General features: G+C 39.8%; 1 protein-coding gene across 1 annotated transcript in view; it reads right to left on the minus strand.

Annotated features, from left to right (window-relative positions):
• Positions 1-3,591: 3,591 nt before the first annotated feature.
• The window catches only part of ITGA2 (integrin subunit alpha 2), a 60,642-nt gene continuing 42,856 nt past the window's right edge, over positions 3,592-21,377 (minus strand). Inside the window, exons 17-30 of the mRNA XM_026037538.1 lie at positions 20,851-21,002; positions 19,548-19,658; positions 19,004-19,086; positions 18,010-18,151; positions 16,286-16,378; positions 15,262-15,338; positions 15,075-15,158; positions 11,995-12,097; positions 11,066-11,176; positions 10,409-10,513; positions 9,990-10,103; positions 7,584-7,673; positions 4,607-4,723; positions 3,592-3,752 (exon numbers count right to left, since the gene is read on the minus strand). Of these exons, the coding sequence (XP_025893323.1) occupies positions 3,663-3,752; positions 4,607-4,723; positions 7,584-7,673; positions 9,990-10,103; positions 10,409-10,513; positions 11,066-11,176; positions 11,995-12,097; positions 15,075-15,158; positions 15,262-15,338; positions 16,286-16,378; positions 18,010-18,151; positions 19,004-19,086; positions 19,548-19,658; positions 20,851-21,002 (1,472 nt within the window). The 3' untranslated portion in view covers positions 3,592-3,662. The remainder of the gene's footprint in view (positions 3,753-4,606; positions 4,724-7,583; positions 7,674-9,989; positions 10,104-10,408; positions 10,514-11,065; positions 11,177-11,994; positions 12,098-15,074; positions 15,159-15,261; positions 15,339-16,285; positions 16,379-18,009; positions 18,152-19,003; positions 19,087-19,547; positions 19,659-20,850; positions 21,003-21,377) is intronic.

Consider the following 21,377-nt stretch of genomic DNA (forward strand, 5'->3'; position numbering starts at 1 on the left):
ATTCTCTTACACCCCAAAGTGGAGTGTAATGCAGATAAGGAAACTGGGTTCTGAATTCTTCGAGAGGTTTTAACTTGGTGAAAGATAAAATTTTGCRTCTGTGATCTGATTCTGATCCCTTTCTCATCTGATTCTCTATTACGGAAGCATTAAAGTTTGTAGTTGGAAAGCTTTATCTACCACTAAMATTGTGGAAGAGCTATGAGGAGAATGTCCGCAAAAGCAGTTAGTTTTCAGGTGATGGTTACTTCATGACTGTTGGTTGTCTTCCGACAAGCAAATTCTCTCCTCCCTTCCTTCCCTATTTGTCTCCCTTGGCAGTGATGCACTCTGCTTTGTTATTGTATGATGGAGAATCGCCAGAGTTACTGTCAGGAGGTGCCACTTCAGAGCAGAGTATGTGAGAAGCTGTATGAGTGTATGAGTGAGGTGTGTGATGCTGGCAGAATTGATGAAAGTGAAGTGAGATGAYGACATGTGGTTATGAAGGTTAGGGCCTGGTGCAGTTTTTTCATCAATGTATTTTTCACTTAGAGCTATCCTCAYAGAGGTGTTTTGCACTAATGTGAACTGGCTTTTACCACAATATAGCGTATTGCCGCTGTTATACGCACAATGATAACATACAAGAGTTTAAATGCAGCTTCTTTGTAAACCTAGCAGCTTCATCCCCTTAGGGTCTACCCAGTGTGCTATTGGAACAGAGAATATCTGACCTCATTTTATGGCAATGGCACATTTTTAGTAACATTTCTTCCCTTCAAAGTGCTGTTTAAAAATAAATGACACTATGCTCAGCAGTTTTCTTCTTTTTATTGTATTAACACTGTTATAGCCTCAGGTAGGCACTAGGCAGAGCCTTGCTCGCATGGAGCTTACACACTAGCTTTCAGAACTCAATTTGATTATAAACTCTCCTGTACATCTCCAATCTACATAGTCTCAGATGAAACTAACTCTGAGTTAGGTCTTGATTCTAGTACTTCAACAAGTCTGCACCTAGATTCAAGACCAGAATCAGGTCTAATTATAACCTGGGCTTGCTGAAGTTATTCCTGACTTCTTTTGCTGCAAACACTAACAAAAGCACATGCTGAAGCCTGATCAGGCTGAAGTCTGATCCATTGCATCTGTAAATTGCTGTTTTAAAAAAAAAGGAAAACTAAAAAAAGTCCTTGAGCATAATACAAAATATACATCATATTTCCATCATTATTTGCAGCTGTGCCAACTCAAAAGTGCAGTAAACTTTCCATTACAAAAACTGATTTAGCCATTTAAGTAAAACTACTTAAATACAAGTAAAACTGCTAACCTTAAGTGGTTAGGTGATGGATACAAAACTTTACCCAGTGCTGTGCCTTCCCTTTACTCGGGAATAGTTTTGTTTCCAGGCAAGGGGGAAAGTCTTATTGTCTTGGACAAAATAAAATCCAGTGAAGACAAGTGAATTGAATCACTGCTGTCTACTTGATGAATTGTTTAAATTCTCCAAAAATTTGCGGGTGGGATACAGACCTATACCTTCTACTGAAGGCATAAGAGGGAAATCTGGCAGAATGCTGAATTCCCTTGCAAGCAGCACCAGAAGTGAAAGATGGTACCATCTGCTTCACTGTGAAATTCCCTTTCTGGCCTGGAGTGCATGACCCTGGTTATACAGCAACTTCCCACACATATGGGTGTAGGGCTTTGCATTTTTCCTCTGCAAGAATTGAAGCAGATTTTTTTTATCTTTACTTTTAGAGAATTTGCCTTCTGGGTTCATAACTACAAATCAGGAGCTTATTCTTGAAATTTACACAATTGCTACATTTCTTTATTTTTTAAATAATTGCTTTGGCCACAGACTCAGCTGGTGGCAACAATCTTGTTAGACAATCAAGATCAGTATCCAGATTGTTTTTCAGAATGTTTTAAAAAAACTCAAAAATTAAAACATGGCATTTCATAGATATAAGTCCAAACATTCTTAAGACTTTACTGAATGCCGTCCAGTGCAACTGAAAATTAATCACTTGCCAAAGAAGTTGGCTCCCAATTGATTATTGATTAAAAAGACTTAATAAAACTCTTAAGCATGCTGAAGTCTTATTTTTGAAAAGCTCTCCAGAAAATAATTTTAAAGGTACCTCAGCAAAATGAAGAACTAGCTTTGTGGAAGACAAGGCTTGATGTTCTAAGTCAGTTAGGCATTTTTACGTATTTTGCTCCTCCAGTGAATCACCCCTAAGTCAGAAACAATCTTAACTGTAGGTCAGCATACATAAAGACAACACACACTTGTCTCACAACAGATCATTGCTGCTAGCCACAAGAAGGGAGACAAAAGGCCAATTATCTTGACTATTACCTGTCTTAACAGCAGGAGCCTTCCCCAGACTGAGCTGGCACTACAAGGGAAGCAGTGTAATAAACAGAACGTGAGGAATTTGAGATGTTGGTAACCAACACAAAGTCACCCAAGTGCTGTGTAGTTAACAGGGCTCAATCCAGAATAATAAAGTAATTTACTGTTTAAGATGCAAGTTATCTTCTTCCAGACATGGAATCACATGTAACAGGCAAGTTGGTCATATTGAGCCTTGTTCTCCTGCAGGCCACTAAGATGCTAAAGGAAGAAGTGCAGAACACAACTGCTAGAGCTTAAAGCTTCACTCTCCTCAGGCCTAGCAGCAGCTTTCTTCTTTGGTTCAGCATCCACTTATGCTTGGAAAAATCTTCCRTTGGAGAGTTAAAGACAAAATCTTGACTATTTCCCTATTTATGCCAAAAGCTAATCTGCGGTCAGATAGACTGCTAGGTTAAAGCACAGTGCAACGGTATTGCTAGTGCTCCCCAAGATGAAATGTGAAAACAAGTCATAACAGTGCAGAGACCATGTTGAAAGTGGTTGTGAAATTCATAATTTCTTCTTATAAAGACAGTATGCAGAAGGCAGTTATATATTTACCTRACAATATTTTCCAAAAACGGTATACCTGTGATTTAATTGTGACCTTAGTGCAAGGAATATGTGATCCTTTGGAGCCATAACGCCCATCCAGTTGTCCTGTAACGCATGGATAGACATCTTGATGTGCAGTTTCCATTTTGTAGTTTATAGATTAGTTAAGACAAAGGTTTGCTGGTGCAAATCATTTCTCTAAAACAATAAGGATGGAGCTAGKCAATGATATATTGAATTTTCTTCTCCCAGGCTGGAAACAGTATTCACCGCACATTCATCATGAAGTTAATAGAAAATGTCCTTTACACATATGGTACTTGTCAACTGAATTATGAACTGATGCTGCCCCACAATAATCTGAAATAAATTGCTCTGTTTCAATCTGCAGTGGGTCAGGAGAAGGGTTGCTGGCACAATATGTTACTGTAAACTCCGGACCTGCCAGTTCTAAAGGGCTAAGTTTGTTTGAAAGGCAAAAATATACAAGAAAAAGCACTATAAATCATTTGTGGAAAAAAAAAAAAAAAAACTGTCCTGCAGTTACTCTTACAATAGAGTAGAATTTGTAAAATATTTCCATCTATAAAAAAGACACTTTCATTAAAAATGTTTAAATGTTATTAAACTTTAAGGCACTCCAGCTGAAGAACTGATTGGATCACACTACTGTTAGTGGCTCAGATGTCCTCTCTGTATCCCCATCACTGTATCTTCAGTCCTTGTCCTTTGTGAGTTCTGTAATTTCATCCATATCTTCTATATCCTGGGTCATTTTTTCATACTGTCTCTTGAAGAAGCCAAGCTGTAGGAAGATTTAAAATAACATGTATCATTAAAACTAGCTCTCCCTTAGTATAATTGCTAAAATAGGATATTAACAAGAACCATTTATTTAGTCATTTRCAGCTACATTTCTCAATTGAGCTAATGTTATAGTGGTAGAAAATGCAAATCTGTATGTATGTACTCACATGTAGTGTTTAATTTGTTGCACTTTCTTAACTAAAAAGTGAAAAGAGGTGGGACATAAACTGCCTGGCATAACCAAATACCAGTTTATATATTTAATAACAAATACCAAGACAATGCTGTTGCCTCTCTGCTAAAATACAGGAGCCTGAAGACCTCTCCAGGGTGTCTTGGCATGCCATGGAGCTGTTTAAACACCARTGCCCTGGCACAAAGACACATTTTTCCCTGCCCTTAAACTAGTTGCTCTTTGTACACCACATATAGCTCTATAGGCTTTCTCCGTTCTCTGTTCAGTGCATATCCTCTGTCTCCTTGGTCTCCCTCGGTGATTCCTACTCCCCTGCCTTGCCTGCCAGGAGTATCACGGGAGCGCCTGGAGTCCAGCTGGGCGGTTGTTGATGTCAGAAATGCCACTGTCCTTGTTTTGAGCCACTGGCAAGTCAATTAACACCTTTGTGTGCCAATATCTATGGCCACTTAGTAGCTTTTCTCTCTAAATTTTTTAAAATACACGTACATGCTAGCTCCAGCATGCAGGACCACTGCAGTATTACTCTTACTGCCAAACTGCATGGGCAGTTTTTTCCAGCACTAGAGAAAGATTCCAAAGAAAAAAGCCCAAGCGCATTTATGATGAAACGTTATTTTCTGCTTTTCTTTGCAGGAATATAAACACATACTTACTTTCCATAAAACAGCAATCAATGCTAACAGCAAGAAGAGTCCAGCCAATATACTGCCAATCACAACACCAACTGGTATCTCAGCCTTCTCATCCGGCTTCATTATTGTAATTGGGATCTGAAAGCAAACAGATATGCATGTTATGGGTTAACATTAACAATGTCAAAAGGTTTTTCTTTGTAAGGCAAATCCTTTACTTCAARGTTCGCTGGGCTGTACGTATGCCAGGAAAAAAAAAAGCGCCTTTGACACCCCAGGCAGTTGCAGCCCCTTACACTAGTGTCCCCTGGTACCAGTTTGCATCTCTGTGGCACACTGGAATCCCTTTTAAGGACTAGGCTCCCTCATCACTGCTGGCCATACACTGGTAGAGAAGCAGGAACTTCCCATCAGTTTTCTGCTTCTTCAGTAAAAGGAATTCTTTTGGTGTCACCATACTGCATAGACTTTTCCGTCACTGGAAAAGCTGGATATGCTTGAACATACACTGGGAAMAGGATCATGCAGATCCACCATCTGCTCAAAACAGGTTTCCTCTACGTCAGCTAGAGAAGAACTGTGCCCACTGGCTGCTGGTGGAGTCTGATATCTGTGGTGGCCAGCTGTGACAGGGCAACCTAGTTACAGAGTCCACACTCTTGTGCATTCATAGTGGCTGCAGACATTTCTGTCTTTCTCACTGGAGATCCTCTCTCTCTTTTGCCTGCTCTCCTGATCAGCTTGGAAAGGCACTAGCAACTTGTAAGGTTCTCCCTGTCCTTCATGTTAATGTGTGTTCTCTTGAGATGACTGCATGATTTTGCAGCAAGATGTATGATTCAGACAGAAATATTTCTAACACACTTATGCTTCCTGCTGGTCAGAAGGAATAAAGTCAATACCAGAGAGCTCTCATAACAGTATATACAGTACTTGGAAATTAGTTTTCTATCTCTTTGCATTGGGTATTACCAACTATATAGTTACATGTAGCATAGCTGCTAAAGAAGATATTTACCTAATATTTATGAACTGACAAATCTTTGGATTTAATCGTGGAATAACATTCATTCAGCATGAAGATTTTTTTTTTCCCTTCCTGAAACATGATAAAAGGAGRCATGTCGTTTTACTTTGTCAGGGTTGCTTGCTCAGTGCATTTGTCTGGTGTAATTTAATCTCAAGCTTTCTGGGAAACTTGTGCTCAACTGACATCTCAGTGATTTAAGTCATTTCTGCTGGAAGGCTCTAATGTTGTGCTAGGTGTGGCCATGTGTATTCATTTCACAGGGGCAGGCTTTGTGTATTTTCTAGTAAACTGGCCATAATGATGATTATAGCAGGTTAACATACTGTCCTCCAGCTGGCAGGCCTTACAACTTGGAAAAAAATCTGAAGGCTCTTACGCAAAAATATCTAAGCAGCTTCTCCACATCGATGATATCAGTTCATTTGGCTACAYTGCAGCCCAGCTCATCCAAATTAGAAGAAGCAATTTCATATGTGTGTGCAGCTTGCCTAGTAACATTCTCTCTAAGAGAAGATCAAGTGTGTAGACCTCTTCAAAATATATCTTGCTCAGACATCTTTCGGGGCTGCTTGTCTCAGAGCTCTAAGTGTCCCAGCTGCAGATGGCCAGTTGAAGAATTACTTTTTACTTTTTAACTGACAATTTCATCAGTTATTTGAAAGATACAGCTCTGGTTCTCCTGAAATCCCTAACAAAACTGCTAGTACTATAAAATTTGACACTACCACGGTTACAACTATGCAATATTGTGCAGTAATAGATGTTTTGTGAGCCACCTAAAGGCTTGTAGAATTACTCAGAATTTTTGAATGGTGTATAAAGAATTTCCATCTCCTGTAGAAATAATGTCATGAGGCTCAGGGCCCTGAGCACGCTTCCCAATACTGTTATTCTGTTATTCTGCAAAATCATGGCATTATTTTCAGAACTTCAAATATATTCCCTTTAAGTCTTCAGGAACTGGAGATTTCCCTGAGTACAAATGGGCTATTCACAGATTCTTTACAGAAACCGATACATGAGAAAGTAATAATAAAAATAATACTGAATTACAGCCTTATTTCTATTTTGAGATAAGTTAATCAGTAATTTTCCTGGTACGTATTTCACTGAGTTTTCCATTACCTATGACAGGGCTATGCTACCTTTCCTTGCTCTTGACTTCCTTGCTAACTTGCAGCTTGCTCATCAAAGTTCTTGATTATAATTTTATTATCTAAACTCATTATTGCAAATTGAAAAGTGTTACTCTGTAGATACATAAGAGAACAAGGATTTTTTTAAATTACAATAGCACTRTAGCAGAAAATTATTTTTCAGTGCTGCTTAGTTTGTATTTTAGTGGGTGGAATGCTGGGGAGAAGGATTCCAAACCATCAGGGTGGTGTGTTAGTGACTTTTCCTGAGATTACCTGTTCCATATGGTCCACCCACCATACTGTCCGCATTACTGTCATTCTGTATTCAGAAATACTCCACAATGTTTTACAAATGAGATTAAGTACATTTGCTGGTGAGCTGTGCCAAATATCTGTTTACAACTATCAAACCAAATACACTTCCACAAGTAGAGCTATAAATCAGATTTGCTAAAATAGTTCCCAGAGCTCATTTATCTAGGACAATTAATTCTTTTGCAGAAAGAAGTCTCGATTTTTATTTATTTGTTTTTTTAAGAACAGGAAGCTAAAGTGAATTTCAGAAGATTTCAATTGAGTTTTATTCATAGTAAGACAATCTGAGATATGTAGATTAAAATTCAGCTGATTGCTATTGTATACACAAAGCATAGATAAAAAYATTTTGCTTTCTTAAAGGGGATGTATATAGCTAAAGGACACTTCAGTTCAACATATTTGAATATTATCAGCACGTAGTTTGCTATATGCATTTCAGAGACGTTTCAGAGACATCATTTTAATGCACTAAAAGGTAGAGAAGTTAAATGTCTGTTTATCCATCACTTACAGTTAAGCTATTCTCTCCAATTACAAATAACGTAGGGTTATGCGTATCAATTTCTGCCTCTGCTGAGAGCTGTAGTGTCTGGAAAGTTGACTGCAAAAGAAGCGGAAAAGAAAAAAAAAAAAACACACCTGTAAAGCTTTATCAAAGTGCTAATCAACCAGAATATAAATATCCCCCCAAATTGAAATGAAGCCTTCAGAAGTAGGAAAAAATTGCCGCACTGAGAATACTAAAATTATTTTTCTTTATCTTGCGCTAACGTTTCTATAAAAACAAAAATGTATCCGGAAGAATTCTGCTATTTTTATTTATTAGTGATGAAACCTAGGAACTGTCTCTGCTTATTCATCATATTGTCGAGGTAAAACAGAAGAATTTGATGATATATGCATTTTTATAGCTATTTCAAAGCTTTCAAAGCTGTTAACTTTGAAAAGATGGGAAGAGGGGGGAAGAGGAAAAAAAGACAAAGCCCAGTGAGAAGGGCAGGAACAGCCTGACGCTTGAAGGAAGTGGGATCTGGATATTCTTTCCCTGCTTTCCTTCCCTCACCTCTATGCAACGCTACTCCATTTTTCCCCATTTAATTTTCCTATCACTGTCGGTTCCTCTCCACTGCTTCAATTCTGACATCACTCCGTCAAGTTAAAAAAAAAGAAGGAAAAAAGCCTAAGGCCGTTCCCACCGAGAGGGGGCCTGCGTGCCGGACCCCGCTTCCCCTGCAGCCCTGTCCGAAGCAGCGAGCAGAGCCGGGCTGGCGCTGCCAACATTCCCRCGCACTGCGGCCCCTGGGAGAGGCCCCTTTCCTGGGATACTGCAGGACTGGGATGTGAGCAGTGCTGCCAGCAGAACGAAGAGCAGCAGAGGCAGCGGCGCTCTGTCCTTTCACCTCCTGCATCACCTCAGGGAGTGTCCCTGCCTGAGCAGGGCTGTTGGCCTAGGTGATCTCTGGAGGTCCCTTCAAGCTCACCCACTCTGTGATGCTGTGCTCTCCTTGCAGCTGGTTCTAACAAGCCTGCAGCACTGGCAGGGCAAGGCACAGGCCCCTTGACAGGGGGAACACGAGCTGCCTTAACCAGAGCAGCCACTGACCAGGCAGGCAGCGCCCAGCTGTGCGCCCATGCTGGGGCCGTCTCTGCACCCATCCTGTCCCGGGCTGCTGGAGACTCCCCTAGCTGCTGTTCCAAGCACCTGATTAATTCCTAAACACCTCTTCCTTAGCTTTGGTTTGCAAGCACCAGCATGCCTGCTCTTCTCCTCTTGGAGAAAAACTGATTGCCATTAAGTAAAGCAGCTAATTGCCTGTAAGGTTGGGTGCCTGCAATGTTGTTTGTACTAAACATTGACAATTAAGCAGCAACTAAGGAAATGGGAGGTAAGTAGAAAACCGACATGTAATCTTCCCACCTCCCAGCAATAAACAAAATATTTCCAGTCAGTTTCTTGCAAAAGTAGCAGCCTTTTATTCAGACCTCTCACTTCTGTGTACCTGTCAGCACTTTTCCASCATTCTTGATCCAATCCTTTTGAAACCTACATACTTTAGAGACAGGCAGATGCTTTCCTTCAGACACTAGCGTAAGTATATTACACTATCAAACTGACCTTTTCCTTTTTAAAAGCAGAACTTGACAACAACCCCGCTGCTAAATGTCAGTACCTAGTCGTAGGATTTGGCAGACAGGCTACCAAGACTGCGTCATGTTCCTGACGCTCTAGACAACCCCAGGGCTCTAAGACAGTTTGGTCGGTTGCCTAGCTGAGGCGCAAACATGGGCTCATTTCAAAAGTCTGGTAAGTCATGACGAATTACATCCTGGAGGTCACATGGCGATTTAAAATGACAGTCGAGATATTATTGAAGGACATTTTTACATATCCTACAGGATGCTCTTAAAGCAAGGACTCTTTCCTTGACACCAAGTTTAATAAAAACAACAAAATCAATAACAACAAAATCAATAATAATAATTTCCACACCTTGTCTAACAAATGTAACTGGCAAGACTAGCATGCTTTTGATATGATCACTGGATAAGCTGTGAAGTTCAAAACCTAAAAGCAACATTATTTTTGCACTATGACTAGACTGTACTGCTGTGCCACATTGAGTTTTGTGGAAATATTCATTTTTGATTCCTTGAATGAGTTCAAGGGTCACAGCAAGGATTYTTTCTCCCCCAACTATGAAGAATTATCCCAGCATTTTCTTAGGTTTTGTCCTGGACTAGAGGTTATCAGATCTGTTATGCAGACTTACTRTTTATTTTACTTTTAGATTAAAGACACAATAAAGCAAAAGATGATCTTATATTTGGAAGATTTCTTTACCCACGTTTAGTAAGTGTCAGACACTATGAAATATTTGGATATTGGGCCGTTCATGAAAATAGAGCTGATACTCACAGCAGCAAAGGTTCCATTCCAGATTCTGGTGGACACATTCACAAAATACTCCCCCTTCAACACAAGGTCTTCCAGGCTGCACGTGATGGTGCTGCACTTGGCATTCTTGCAATTCTTCCAGTAAAAACAGTGAAGAAGTATGCATTAAAAACTACATCCTTAACAAATTTTCCTTTAATAACCAGGTATATTACCCTGGCCTTTGTGTGCATATGAAGYATTTGCAAGTGGTGAACAAGCACTTCTCCTCCCCCCTGTGGCAGATGCAGTGTGTTTGGAAAATTACACAGGCTCCACTCATGTGGAGTTAGTGAAGGCACCATCACCTCCACAGCACGTCCCACGGGCACAGCAATSAGCTCATAGGGATCAGACCTGTGCCCTCGTCCCATTGCACTATGGTGCTCATCCCTACTCACCAGTTCTTTGGAAGCTCTGAAGTTCTCTTTCTTGAAAGATGGAGAATAAGGTCTTTTTCCTATTTGCAGTGGATTTACCTGAGCTTGACACCTGACACCTCTGGTCTATAAAAGATAGCAGGAATTAAATTAGGTAACATCATACACAAGCATTTACAGATCTCATCATAGTAATATATATTTTTGCAATCAGCCATTGACAGTCAGTGCTGACTGATGGGGTCTAGATTGTGAATTATACAATATATTGTATAATATATTGTATATATACAATTGTATATACAATATATACCGGATACTTTTGGAAAATAAGAAAYTGAATGTGTTTTAGGGCAGAATTACAAAATTAAACTGCTCTTATGATAATTTGTTTATCCTAGCATCCTAGGAGAGTTTTGTCCTAATCTAAAAACTTCATTTGTACTATACTGCTCTTCCTAACAACTTGGAAAAGGACCTAGGTGAAGAGTTCCAGGGTCATATGAGAAGTCAGCTATGGACTGGAAAGATACTTCTGCCAATCCTAGAGACAGCAGAGTGTACTGCTGTCTTGATCATCCTCCCCCTTCCCTTTGTGAAACAGAAAGAGAAGGAAGGAAATAGCTGATGTATATGGTGCCTCACAAAACACAGCAGTTTATGCTCTAAGTTCTTCACCTGATCTGTGCTGACTGCAGTTATATACATCAGTGGGTTGTCTTTGCTAGTACGTTCTGGGAGATGGAGTTTTACAGATGCCCTTTTTACTGGAATACTTCCTGTTGTTACCTGGAAAGCAAATAATTCATGATTAATTGAGATAGTTATTCTCACATAAGCAAGAACTGTTTTGGTGAGCAAGAAAATCTTAACTCCAGGATGAATAAGAAAGAATTGGATTCTTTTGCAACAATCTTTTTTGTATTAGTACACTTACTGAAGTAGCAATTACATTATAGCAATACTACAGCAAAAATTACAGTATATTGTTTCAGCTCCCAGCCTATTTCCTTACCAAGCTCTTATTAATTGCATGAAACACTTTTTTGAAAACCAAATATTCTGTCATAGCCAAAAAGCCTATTATTTAGTCATTTAGCATACCATCTACATCAAATTTAAAAGGGGCCTAATTAAAATCCTCCTCCTCCCCCTTCCCCCTATTGTTTTGGAACCAACATTTTTATGGGTTATATAATAAAGGCTGCATTCAGCCTAGTTCTTCCCTCTAGTTTGAGCATTCAACTCTTAGCCAAACTTCAAATTTCAAAGGCTAAGCCTGAGAAGATTTATTTTTATATATCAAGTTAGCAGAAGACAAATACACACTGTGTTTAGCTGGCCTCAAGTTAAGCATTAACCACGCCATAAAGATATAACCAGTGCARGGCCAATCCCTCCCCAACCCCACTCACGGGCAGGAAGTACAAATTTCATCCTTAAGCTCGTAAAGGCTGTGAGTGTCTATTCCTGAGCTGCTCAGCTGTTTGGCTCCCTCATAAAGCATCAGAAAAAGACAGTGAAATCCGGATGTTTTTTTTAATTGCTTTTGCTACCAGGAGGAGGTAATGCAGCTTCTCAAACTCAAACCAGAAACTTCTACTGACCTTAACTGAAAAGTTGAACGCGGGGCCAATTTCTCCAAAATTATTCACAGTGGAAGGAATGCTACGATCAGAGTACACTTCATAGAAGTTGATGTTGGCAAGCCTAGTTAACAACCGTAAAACAACACATTTCAGCTTGGCAGCTGCTGAGAAAACATATGCAACTGGATACATTTTGCTTTGCTATAAGGYGCTTATAAACAGAGGTCAGAAACACAATCAACAGGAAAAAAATCACTTGTAAAGCTTTCTGAGTTTTATATAGCTGGTTAAGAAGCACGGTGCACGGGCTGGGGCTCGGCGCRGCCTCCTGCTCCGCTCCGTGCCTCGGGATGGTACTGCAGGCTGCTGGCTCTGCTCTCCTCCCCACCAAGAGCTGTGGGGCAACCCTGGGCATAAGGAMTGGCTAGTTCCTGCGGTGCGTGGGTGCTGAAACACACACGGCAGCCTGGCTGGGTGCGTGGTGCACAGCACGTGGCCCCCTCTGTCCTCTAGGCTGCTTTGTGTCTTGTTGATGCTTTCTTCTGCTCACAATTTCCTAAGTAATGTGAAGGCTGTTGCAAGCCACCATGGCATGCAGCTGAGGGTGCATAGTGGAAGGATGCAGCAGGAGGGTCTGTGGATGCTGGCGGRGGCACAGCCAGCAGGACATTGCTCAGACACAACACGAGTGCCTGTGTGCACAGCACATCCATATTGCTTCTTGTGAGCGGCTCCTGGGGTGCCAGCCCGAAACTGCTTCTGCTTKTTATCCTAGGCTAATTTAAGCAGCCAAAAAAACAAACTGGGGAGCAAGTGAATGAGGAGCGTGGACAGYCACGACTCCAGTACATTAGGGCTTCTGGTAGCACAAAGCACAAATCCCTCTTMTTTATCCCTCCCCGCTTAATCCGGGCAACATCCAYGYATACCACTGCAAGTCAACACATTCYCTCTTGCAGCGCTATTCCTGATCAATCCATATTCCTCTACACTGCATCTGGGATCCTTTTCAGTTCTCCATGTTTTCTCCCATGGGAAAAGACAGAAAGGGCCTCCTTACGAGAACTCCCAGAAGAGCTATTTGAAACACTTTTCACTGCTCAAATTTCCAGTCCTACCTGGATGCATCACCAGCTTCCTTGTCCCTGCAGAAGTCATCGACAAAACTGACTCCCAACTTTTCWCCTGGGAACTTACACTGGAAGAGTCTCTTTTTAGGGAGACTCTTCCTTTAGGATGAAAACATAGTTTATCTTTTATCTTTATCATTTATCTTTTAAAAAGTTGCCTTTTGGCTAAATTATCAGCCTCAAGAAGGAACCATGAGAAGGTGAGTTCTTTATCTTCCAAAAGATATTTCCTAAGTGGAGGACAAGGCCAAGCAAAAATGATCCTAGATAACCATTTTCAATTGTACTTTGGCTTACTATGTATTCCCCTTAGTTCTTTTAAACTGAGTCAATTCCAGAATCCAGGTCCTTTTGTGACTGAAGTGGTTCCTTCAGGCCTTGTGTACGAAATTCCATTTTCTTGTACTGCAGGAGATGCATCTGAATTCTAAATGTTGTTTTCCTTTGAGTAACTCTTTTACAGACTCCCTGTCTGGCCTTTTCTGAAGCAGCGAGCTTATATTGGCATTTCTTAGCTAATTAGATTTCCAGATTCAAATATGCATCATCTAGTTTTCCTAGGAGGCTGCTGTGACAGCTGCCATCTAGAAACCTCTGTATCTCTACTAACCTTAAGTTACTACAGTGTCACTGCTAACTTARGTAACAAACAGAACTACTTCTAAACCTCATGCAACTTTCTCAGTGAATTGAAAGAACTTGTGTTGCTGACCCAAATATATACTTGTCCAACTGAAAGAATCTGAAAAATGTTAAAGCACTCCAAAATTGGTGCACCTGGGCGATGTGAATCCAGGGCCTCAGAATATTTTGGAACAGCTGCTGCAAAGCAGGTTATTGAACTCAGCATCAAGACTGGGGTCCACATTCCAATGCAGGTCACTGCATACAGCCTAAAGTTTCCTGTGGTTATGCTAGCCTTTGAATATTCATTTCCCAAACTCGTTCATTTTTAAGAAGCTTCTTCTTTTTACCTCCAACAATTATGCTTCCATTTCTGTTAATCTTTGAATAATTGCTGTTTATCTTCTACCAGTTTCGATTTATAAATTTTGGAATGCTTTGGCATTTCTTCACCAACAGTTGGTGACCAAGTGCATGAAATCTAACTACATATTGTTTATCCCAGAAATTCAGCAATYTGGAAGGATAAACAAATCTTTTCTTTGATTAAACTGAAAACACCATATGTTATTTGAGAGTCAAACCAGTGTATTTTTGTTTCAGTTCTAATTTAGCTAAACTGAAATTACTCRTTTGGAATAGTAACAGACTGATTACTCCTCCAATACATCCCAAGTGACTGGGAAAGTTCAAGGGCTGAAGAGATTTCCAGGGCATGAAATGCAGGTCAGTCTGATAGGGATTTCTGTCCGTCTCTTCCCTCCCTGTCTCCTTACAAAATGCCCCTCTTGGGCATAATGGACCTCTTGGGCAACAAGTTAGTCAAAACATGCAAGGCGTTGAGAAAAGGATGATGCCAGAAGGCAAACGAATAAGTGAGAACCAGAGGTTGAAGGAAGAGTGAGAAAGTTTGTTCTTTTTAGCTYAACTTAGCTTCAGATTTGATTTAAATTCAGTACATTTTGGCCTAGAGACCCATTTATAACATATATTAATAAAGTATATATTAATTATATTATTAAAACCACAATTAATGGTTTTTGTTGTTGTTGTAGCCTACATTCAGGTCAGCAGTTGATCCCCTGTAGCAATTATACATGTGGATCAATAATTGCTTCATACACATTTTATTATTCTTTACAGGTAAGAAGAAATGTATTGGAAGAGCATAAGTTTCTCCTGGTGCTGATGAAAAGGGAATTTCTTATGACAATTAAAAAAAAAGCCAGTCAATCAAACAAACAAACAAAAAGGCATTATTTTTCAGAGGCTGTTCAGATTTTTCAGAGGCTCTAACTATATTTAAATACCTTATAAAAATGTCTTTTTCATTATTTAGCATACCTTGTGAAGTGGATTTCTGCATCATACCGCAATGGAATTGATAAATGGACCTCGTTGTCCAAGTCTTGTTCTTCCTTACTTTCACTGTTCATCAAAACATATTTAATTTTTAACATATGTTAAAAATCATTCGATATAAATTACAACATTAATAACCAATTTGCTTTCATATAGTAACATAGGTTACCTTAATGCACGAAAACTGAGAGTTGCCACATTCTGAAGATTTTTCAGGTTAAAATCAAAACTAATATCAAAAGAAACCTACAGAAGAAAGACAGGGAATAAACAATAAGTGAGTTTTAGAACATGCAAAGTACTTACAAATAGAAACATAATTATATGTGCAAACACCKGGAAATTTCCTGCAAAACTGAATTCTCTACTCATTTCTGTGTACTATTACAATAATCTCTATTACTACAGAGTTGTTTTGTTCTCACTTTTACCTGCAAATTAGCAGATACATAAACATTAACTATTTTAAGTGTGAAACCATCTGCAAGCTGCAACAAAAGGTGTTCAGGGTGCTTTGAACTATCTRCTTTTAAACACTAACATTGACACATGCTTTGTTTTCATTCTTGTATTCATTCCAACAGGTCCACTTTCACCAGTGACATTAAAATTATCTAATTAGAACAAACTAACGTTTCATATCTAATTAGGTGTTTTGGTTTTGCTTTCTTTTCCTCTGCAGAACATCATCTTTTTGTTACTTTTTGGCAAGTTTCTTATTGCTCCAGTTGATTAGGTTAGAGGCTGGAAGTCTGTTTCTGTTCTGCCCAAGAGGAATAAGAGATTAAGTTCCCTAAGACCATGGATATCATGAGATTTATGCTGTATATGACAAAAAGGATATACGATCCATGCTAGGGCTGTGCGGGCCACCCCTGTCCTCTCAGGACAGGTGTATTTCCTTGCAGCAATTACATTCACAGAGCAGGAAAGGGACAGAGCTCCAGGCTCAGTGAGCAGTAGGAGCTTGACTGCATTTCAGTTCAGGTCCCTGGAGAGTGTTTTTCATAAGCATTTTCCCCTTATTCTGGTAAAGATCACTAAAGTTCATCCCTTAGTTCGGTTCTTTTAATGTCTCTGAAAACCAAAGGGAATTCAACCACAGCTAAATCTAAGAAATCCTCACCAGCAGTGAACGCAGGTGGTGGTGTGGGAGGTAGAATATAAAGCTTATTTAGACATGCTAGCTGTACCTGTTGTCCTGTTCGGAAAACAGGATAACTGATTTGGCAAATTACTGTAGATTGAGCTGTGCCGGTTTGACAGGAGACTTCAGTCCCATCGCTCTGCAAAAGACAGATGGAAAAGTCATTTTAATATCAGTTTTTGATAAAACAGATAGGAAATCCCCAGGTTTGTATCTTCAACAGGGCATCTATTACATTAAGGAGCAGCCCAAGCAGGGGTAGATTGCAACTCCTGGACGTGCACCCAGTGGGGCTTCAGAGAGACTAGCGAGAGGTGGGAAAGGCCCAATGCTGTGCAGTTTCTTGTGGGCTGTCATGGCCTTGTGAGATAGTTTGTTGGACAGTCAGCATCACAGATCACRTTGCATTAATTGGTACAGTTTTTCCTTACAGCACTTTTATAGAACTCRTGCTTTTTATAAAATTTGACTGAAAGTTAAGTACTCTCAGAGTACTTAGAGTACTTAAAGTACTTTACAGTACTCCAAGAATACTTAGAGACTCAGCTAAGTACCATAGAAGTTAATGTGCAATTAATGTACCTTTGTAGGAAAAAATTACAGTGCATAGGAGCTTATATACCACTTTACAGAAGATTTAACATGTCATCATCTCATACCAAAGGAAAGAAAACCTCAAAGGCTATAAGCAGTTATCATCACACTGAAAAGAATTTGTTAGAACATACTGTCTTTTGACAAAATACATCCCCATACATTCATGAATTATGTCTCCTCCCTGACACATACATTCTCAGATAATTCCTTTTTTTCTGCATTGAAGCAGGCACATCTGGGGGCAAAAGCTTCACTTGCAGGCTTCTAAGTGAGAGAGCTTTTAAAGCAGAGGAAAATCCTAGCTCCAGTGTGGTCTTTTGGCATGAATGGAATGAATAATTCTGCTGTGCAACAGGAAGGGGAGGTAGAGGGGCACCCTCAGTGTTGTGCAGAGCACTTCTGCCAGCTCATTGTTAAGAAAATACTGCTCTTGGGTGGTGATGAATGCTCCCATTCCCTCTCCCTTCAATATGGGGATTGCTCTGGATTTCACCCTTAGTACTATCRTGCACCTCTCCAGTAGCGGCCTGACAAAATAGGCCAAACACTGATGTCTGGATTTCATCCTACATCAATTATCCAGGAGCAACAGTTCAGATTAAAGATTTACTGCACTCCCCAAAATAGTCTGCAAAATGCCTTTCTTTTCCTTTTCTAAGATAAAATTCATTAGAAGTCTAGCTTCTGGTAGAGCGATATAAGAAATCACTTCAACCTGATTAACCGTCCAGTTGGAATACATGGCCTTGGCCATAACACTGCTTCTAGATCCAAAGTCTGTGCTTTAAAGCTTTATCCGTGCTGCATGCGTGATTTATCATATATGAATCCCCTCTGGCACAGCAACTGCGTTCAGATGTTGGGAGTCAAGCAGACGACATGGATGCCAAATTCTAAAGCAAGGAAAAGATGACTGAAATACTGAGGTGAGGTCAAGCTCAATGGATGGCCAGCTTTACGCTGAGTTGGCAGTCTCTCTCCTTGACCTAAATAAACTGATATACTGAAGGGAATAATTTTGGTATTTGAAGAAATAAGTTGGGAGAGGTGTGTATACATTCCCTCCTTTTCAGGCATAGGCCCTACTAGAAAGTGAAAAAAAAACATTTTCTCTAAGAAACCGGAAAAGCAGTGGCAATAACACAAACAATTAGGGCGGGTATCTCTACATACTGGTAAAGAAGATGAAGCAAAAAACAAGTTGTCCGAAAAGGTAGCCTGGATTCTGGTGTTGTATGCATTTTCCTTTTTATTTCTCAGTTTCACGTTGAATGTCAGCCTTCTGTTTTTGCTGCTGACAATAAACTGCTGTTTGCTGTTAGAAAATAAAGTTCAGTGTTGTAAACAGAAGTACTAGAACAGTTGTGGAACATGAAATGTATGATTATTTGATTGACTGTAGCCAGCAACAAATGACAAGCAAAGCACGCTCTGTTTTGTAAATTCTATGCACCTAGATTCTCTATTGTCAGAGAGTTTAGACATAAGAAACTCTGTGATTGTGTTTCTTAAAGTTGAAGGGAACGCATGTTTTCTTAAAATGAAGGCTCTTAATTATGTACCATTAAAATAATAGCATTGAATTTACAAAGGTTCCACCACAGCAGAAACATTGGCATAGCATGGGCAGCTACTTAAGATGACATCTCCAGGAAAAGCAGCTGTATTGCTGCAAATGCAGACATATATTTGTGTACTGATCGGGAAGATGTGCGGCCCAAGCAGCTGATCTCTGCTCTGGAGAGGCACAGGCCTTTGTGAGCATCCCCACTGCTCCCTGAGAGGGACGAAAACGGCCACTGCAGGGGCTGCTGCTTCTCCCAGGACTCTCCCCTTCACAACAGCAGCCAGACAGACATTACAGCTCCGAATGATTACCGTGCCTTCATCCCTAAGGGACCGAAATCGGAATTTGTCTACGTTGATGAAAATCCTGTGCTTATACACAGGATCGTCAATAAACTTGTACTCCTGACATTCCACTTTTTACCTGATTATAACATAAATACCCTTTCTATTCCCGTTCCCCACTCCGACCAGCTAATTTGAAGTAGGCATTGAAATGGAAAGTCATGTTCAACCAGAAATTCATCCAGAGTCTACAGACAAACCAACTTTTGAAAACTAACCGAATGCCAACCCCAACAATTCCCTTTATTCATCTTACCTGTCATCCGTCTTCTGCTGAACTTTAAGGATAAGATCACAGATACAAAGTTCATCTTCACCACAGTCTTTAATAAAAGGAATCTATGACAAACAAAAATATTTCCTGAATAATAGGGCTCAATCTTAAGACACCACAGTCTGTAGATAATTTTAAACTAAGTAGCATGTTACTATGTCAGATGATCTAGACGGGTGTTCTTAATCATGACAAAGATGATGTAGTTGAAGGAACTACCTCGCTTTTATCGACTCATTTACTGTAGGTTAAATTAACTCTAATTCCTTCATCTTTGCCATCAAACAGCAGTTCCCATGAACAGTTGCTTGATCTCAACAAACATGCTTTTTATGCCGTTCTACCTGATGGATGTGACTGAGTATATGTGTATGAGCAAGCCACGCAATACAGACAGAAGCATAAACGGAACAGGGAAACACTCTCAGGCATGTGTTTCATGTGCTTYTTTGGTGCTTGTGAGGTGCTACACATTACATATCTGTGTATAGCCATTTGCTTTTCAAAAGGAAGACTATATACTTACACTATAGGCCACAGATGCAGGAGAATATATATCAAGAACAGGACTAGAGCCAGGATTTGCAAGACCAATGTCAATGCGCATATTGAGCGAATTTACTGCATCAGAAGGTTCCTGTAAAACATGTGTTCAGATGACAGCTGGCAGCATWGCAAAGTGTAGCTTCAGTAATTCTATTGTAAATTGATGATATATAGCAAAATAATGTTTAATGTACTGTAAATAAGACAGAACAACTAATAGGAGACAAGTCTTGTAAGATTACCTATTTTGACAATGCTAATCTGTTTTTAGTGTCAGTTTCCCCCCCCCCCCAAATATTCTTAGAAATGCTTAGAAATGGATACATCACAATTACTTCTAACCCTAGGAAACATACAGATTCTCTGAGACTACAGAAGCTAGTCCTCAGAACTAACCATCAGGTCACTTCCATTCTCACCTGGTTGCATAAGTCAAATTTTCATTCCGTTCTGCATTACTATCACAGACGGTAGCTAGGCCTCTGAACAACACTAAAAACGAATATGTTTCATGTCTCCTCTCTTTCTTTGCACCATTTGAATTCTCTTCTAGTCCTATAGTTCATGGCTCCATAACAACACAAAATGTAATCAACTAGTTCAAGACATAGTKATACTGATACTATTGATACTGATACTATTCAGGAATGCAGTAGAGAGAGAAAAAAAAGATATTTAAAAGGGAGAGAAGTAAAAATGTACCTGTTTATTAATTTGCCTGATTTGTAAAATTTGGAAAGCAAAGCAGGAACTAACTGCAAGACTCTGTAATTACCGAATATAGCCTCATGGACAGGGCTGACAGTTCTCTGGGCTGCATTTGGTTTCTGGTTCTGGGGAAGAATGGAGTTCTGATTCTTTTCATTTTTATTTTTTCCAAACACTACCTGTACTGACCATAGGCTACTATGAAGTCAGCAGAAGTATCAAATTTTCAGTCTGAGATGAAATTTTGCATGAAATGTTTAGTTCCTAAGGAAGAGCCTACTCAGAGTAAAATTAAAAACTACTGAAACTGTGGTCTCTGTGTTAGGGCAGACCTGAAGCATGCAATTACAGTGGCCTCTCCATCCTTGAAAAAAAAGGAAAGTCTGTCCTGTGCTGAATAGGAAAAGGTCTTATTACTTTCTTGGACATCAGAATCTCATTCTGCATTTTTCAGTTGCGGAGAATTTGAGAGAAGTAAATCACTGAGAACACCATGCACGAAATACTTCTTCCACATGTTCAACTTGTTCTTCTGATCTCTTCTACCAAATGAAGCTGTTTGCAACTGCACTTACCTGTACACTGAAGATGTCATGAACACAGTTCTCCTCATGACGCACCACAAGATCCCTCTGCATGTACCGTTCATTATTTTCCTTGAATAATCCTCTAGAAGTCACTCTAGAGGAGTGGAGATCAGCATCCAGTGTTGCATTGTATCTTATAGCTACAAGAAGAACAACAGTATTTCTTACTGGAGTCTGACTGCCAGTGGTCTCACTACTGCAYTCTTCTACATTATAGAACAGCCAAACTTTCCAAACCACCCTCAGTATTTTACTTTTTCTGTAACTCACTTAACACAGAACATTCTCAAAATGATAAAGTTTTCTCTTGCGTTTTCCAAAGCAGTTAAACAGGTTTAAATCTTGAAATAAGTTCTCATCCACAGAGAGCACATTAAATGGCAATCAATCCAGCCTGCACTGCAGATGTCTGAGCCTGTAACTTGGGCAAGGAGCCAGTCAGCAGGGCCAGGATTATACTAGATAAAGAGGCCTTACAACCACATCCCTGAATTCTAAGGAGACTATAAAGAATC

Source organism: Nothoprocta perdicaria, unplaced genomic scaffold (assembly GCF_003342845.1).
Source record: "Nothoprocta perdicaria isolate Ctin4 unplaced genomic scaffold, notPer1 scaffold_1, whole genome shotgun sequence".
NCBI classification, from domain to species: Eukaryota; Metazoa; Chordata; class Aves; order Tinamiformes; family Tinamidae; genus Nothoprocta; species Nothoprocta perdicaria.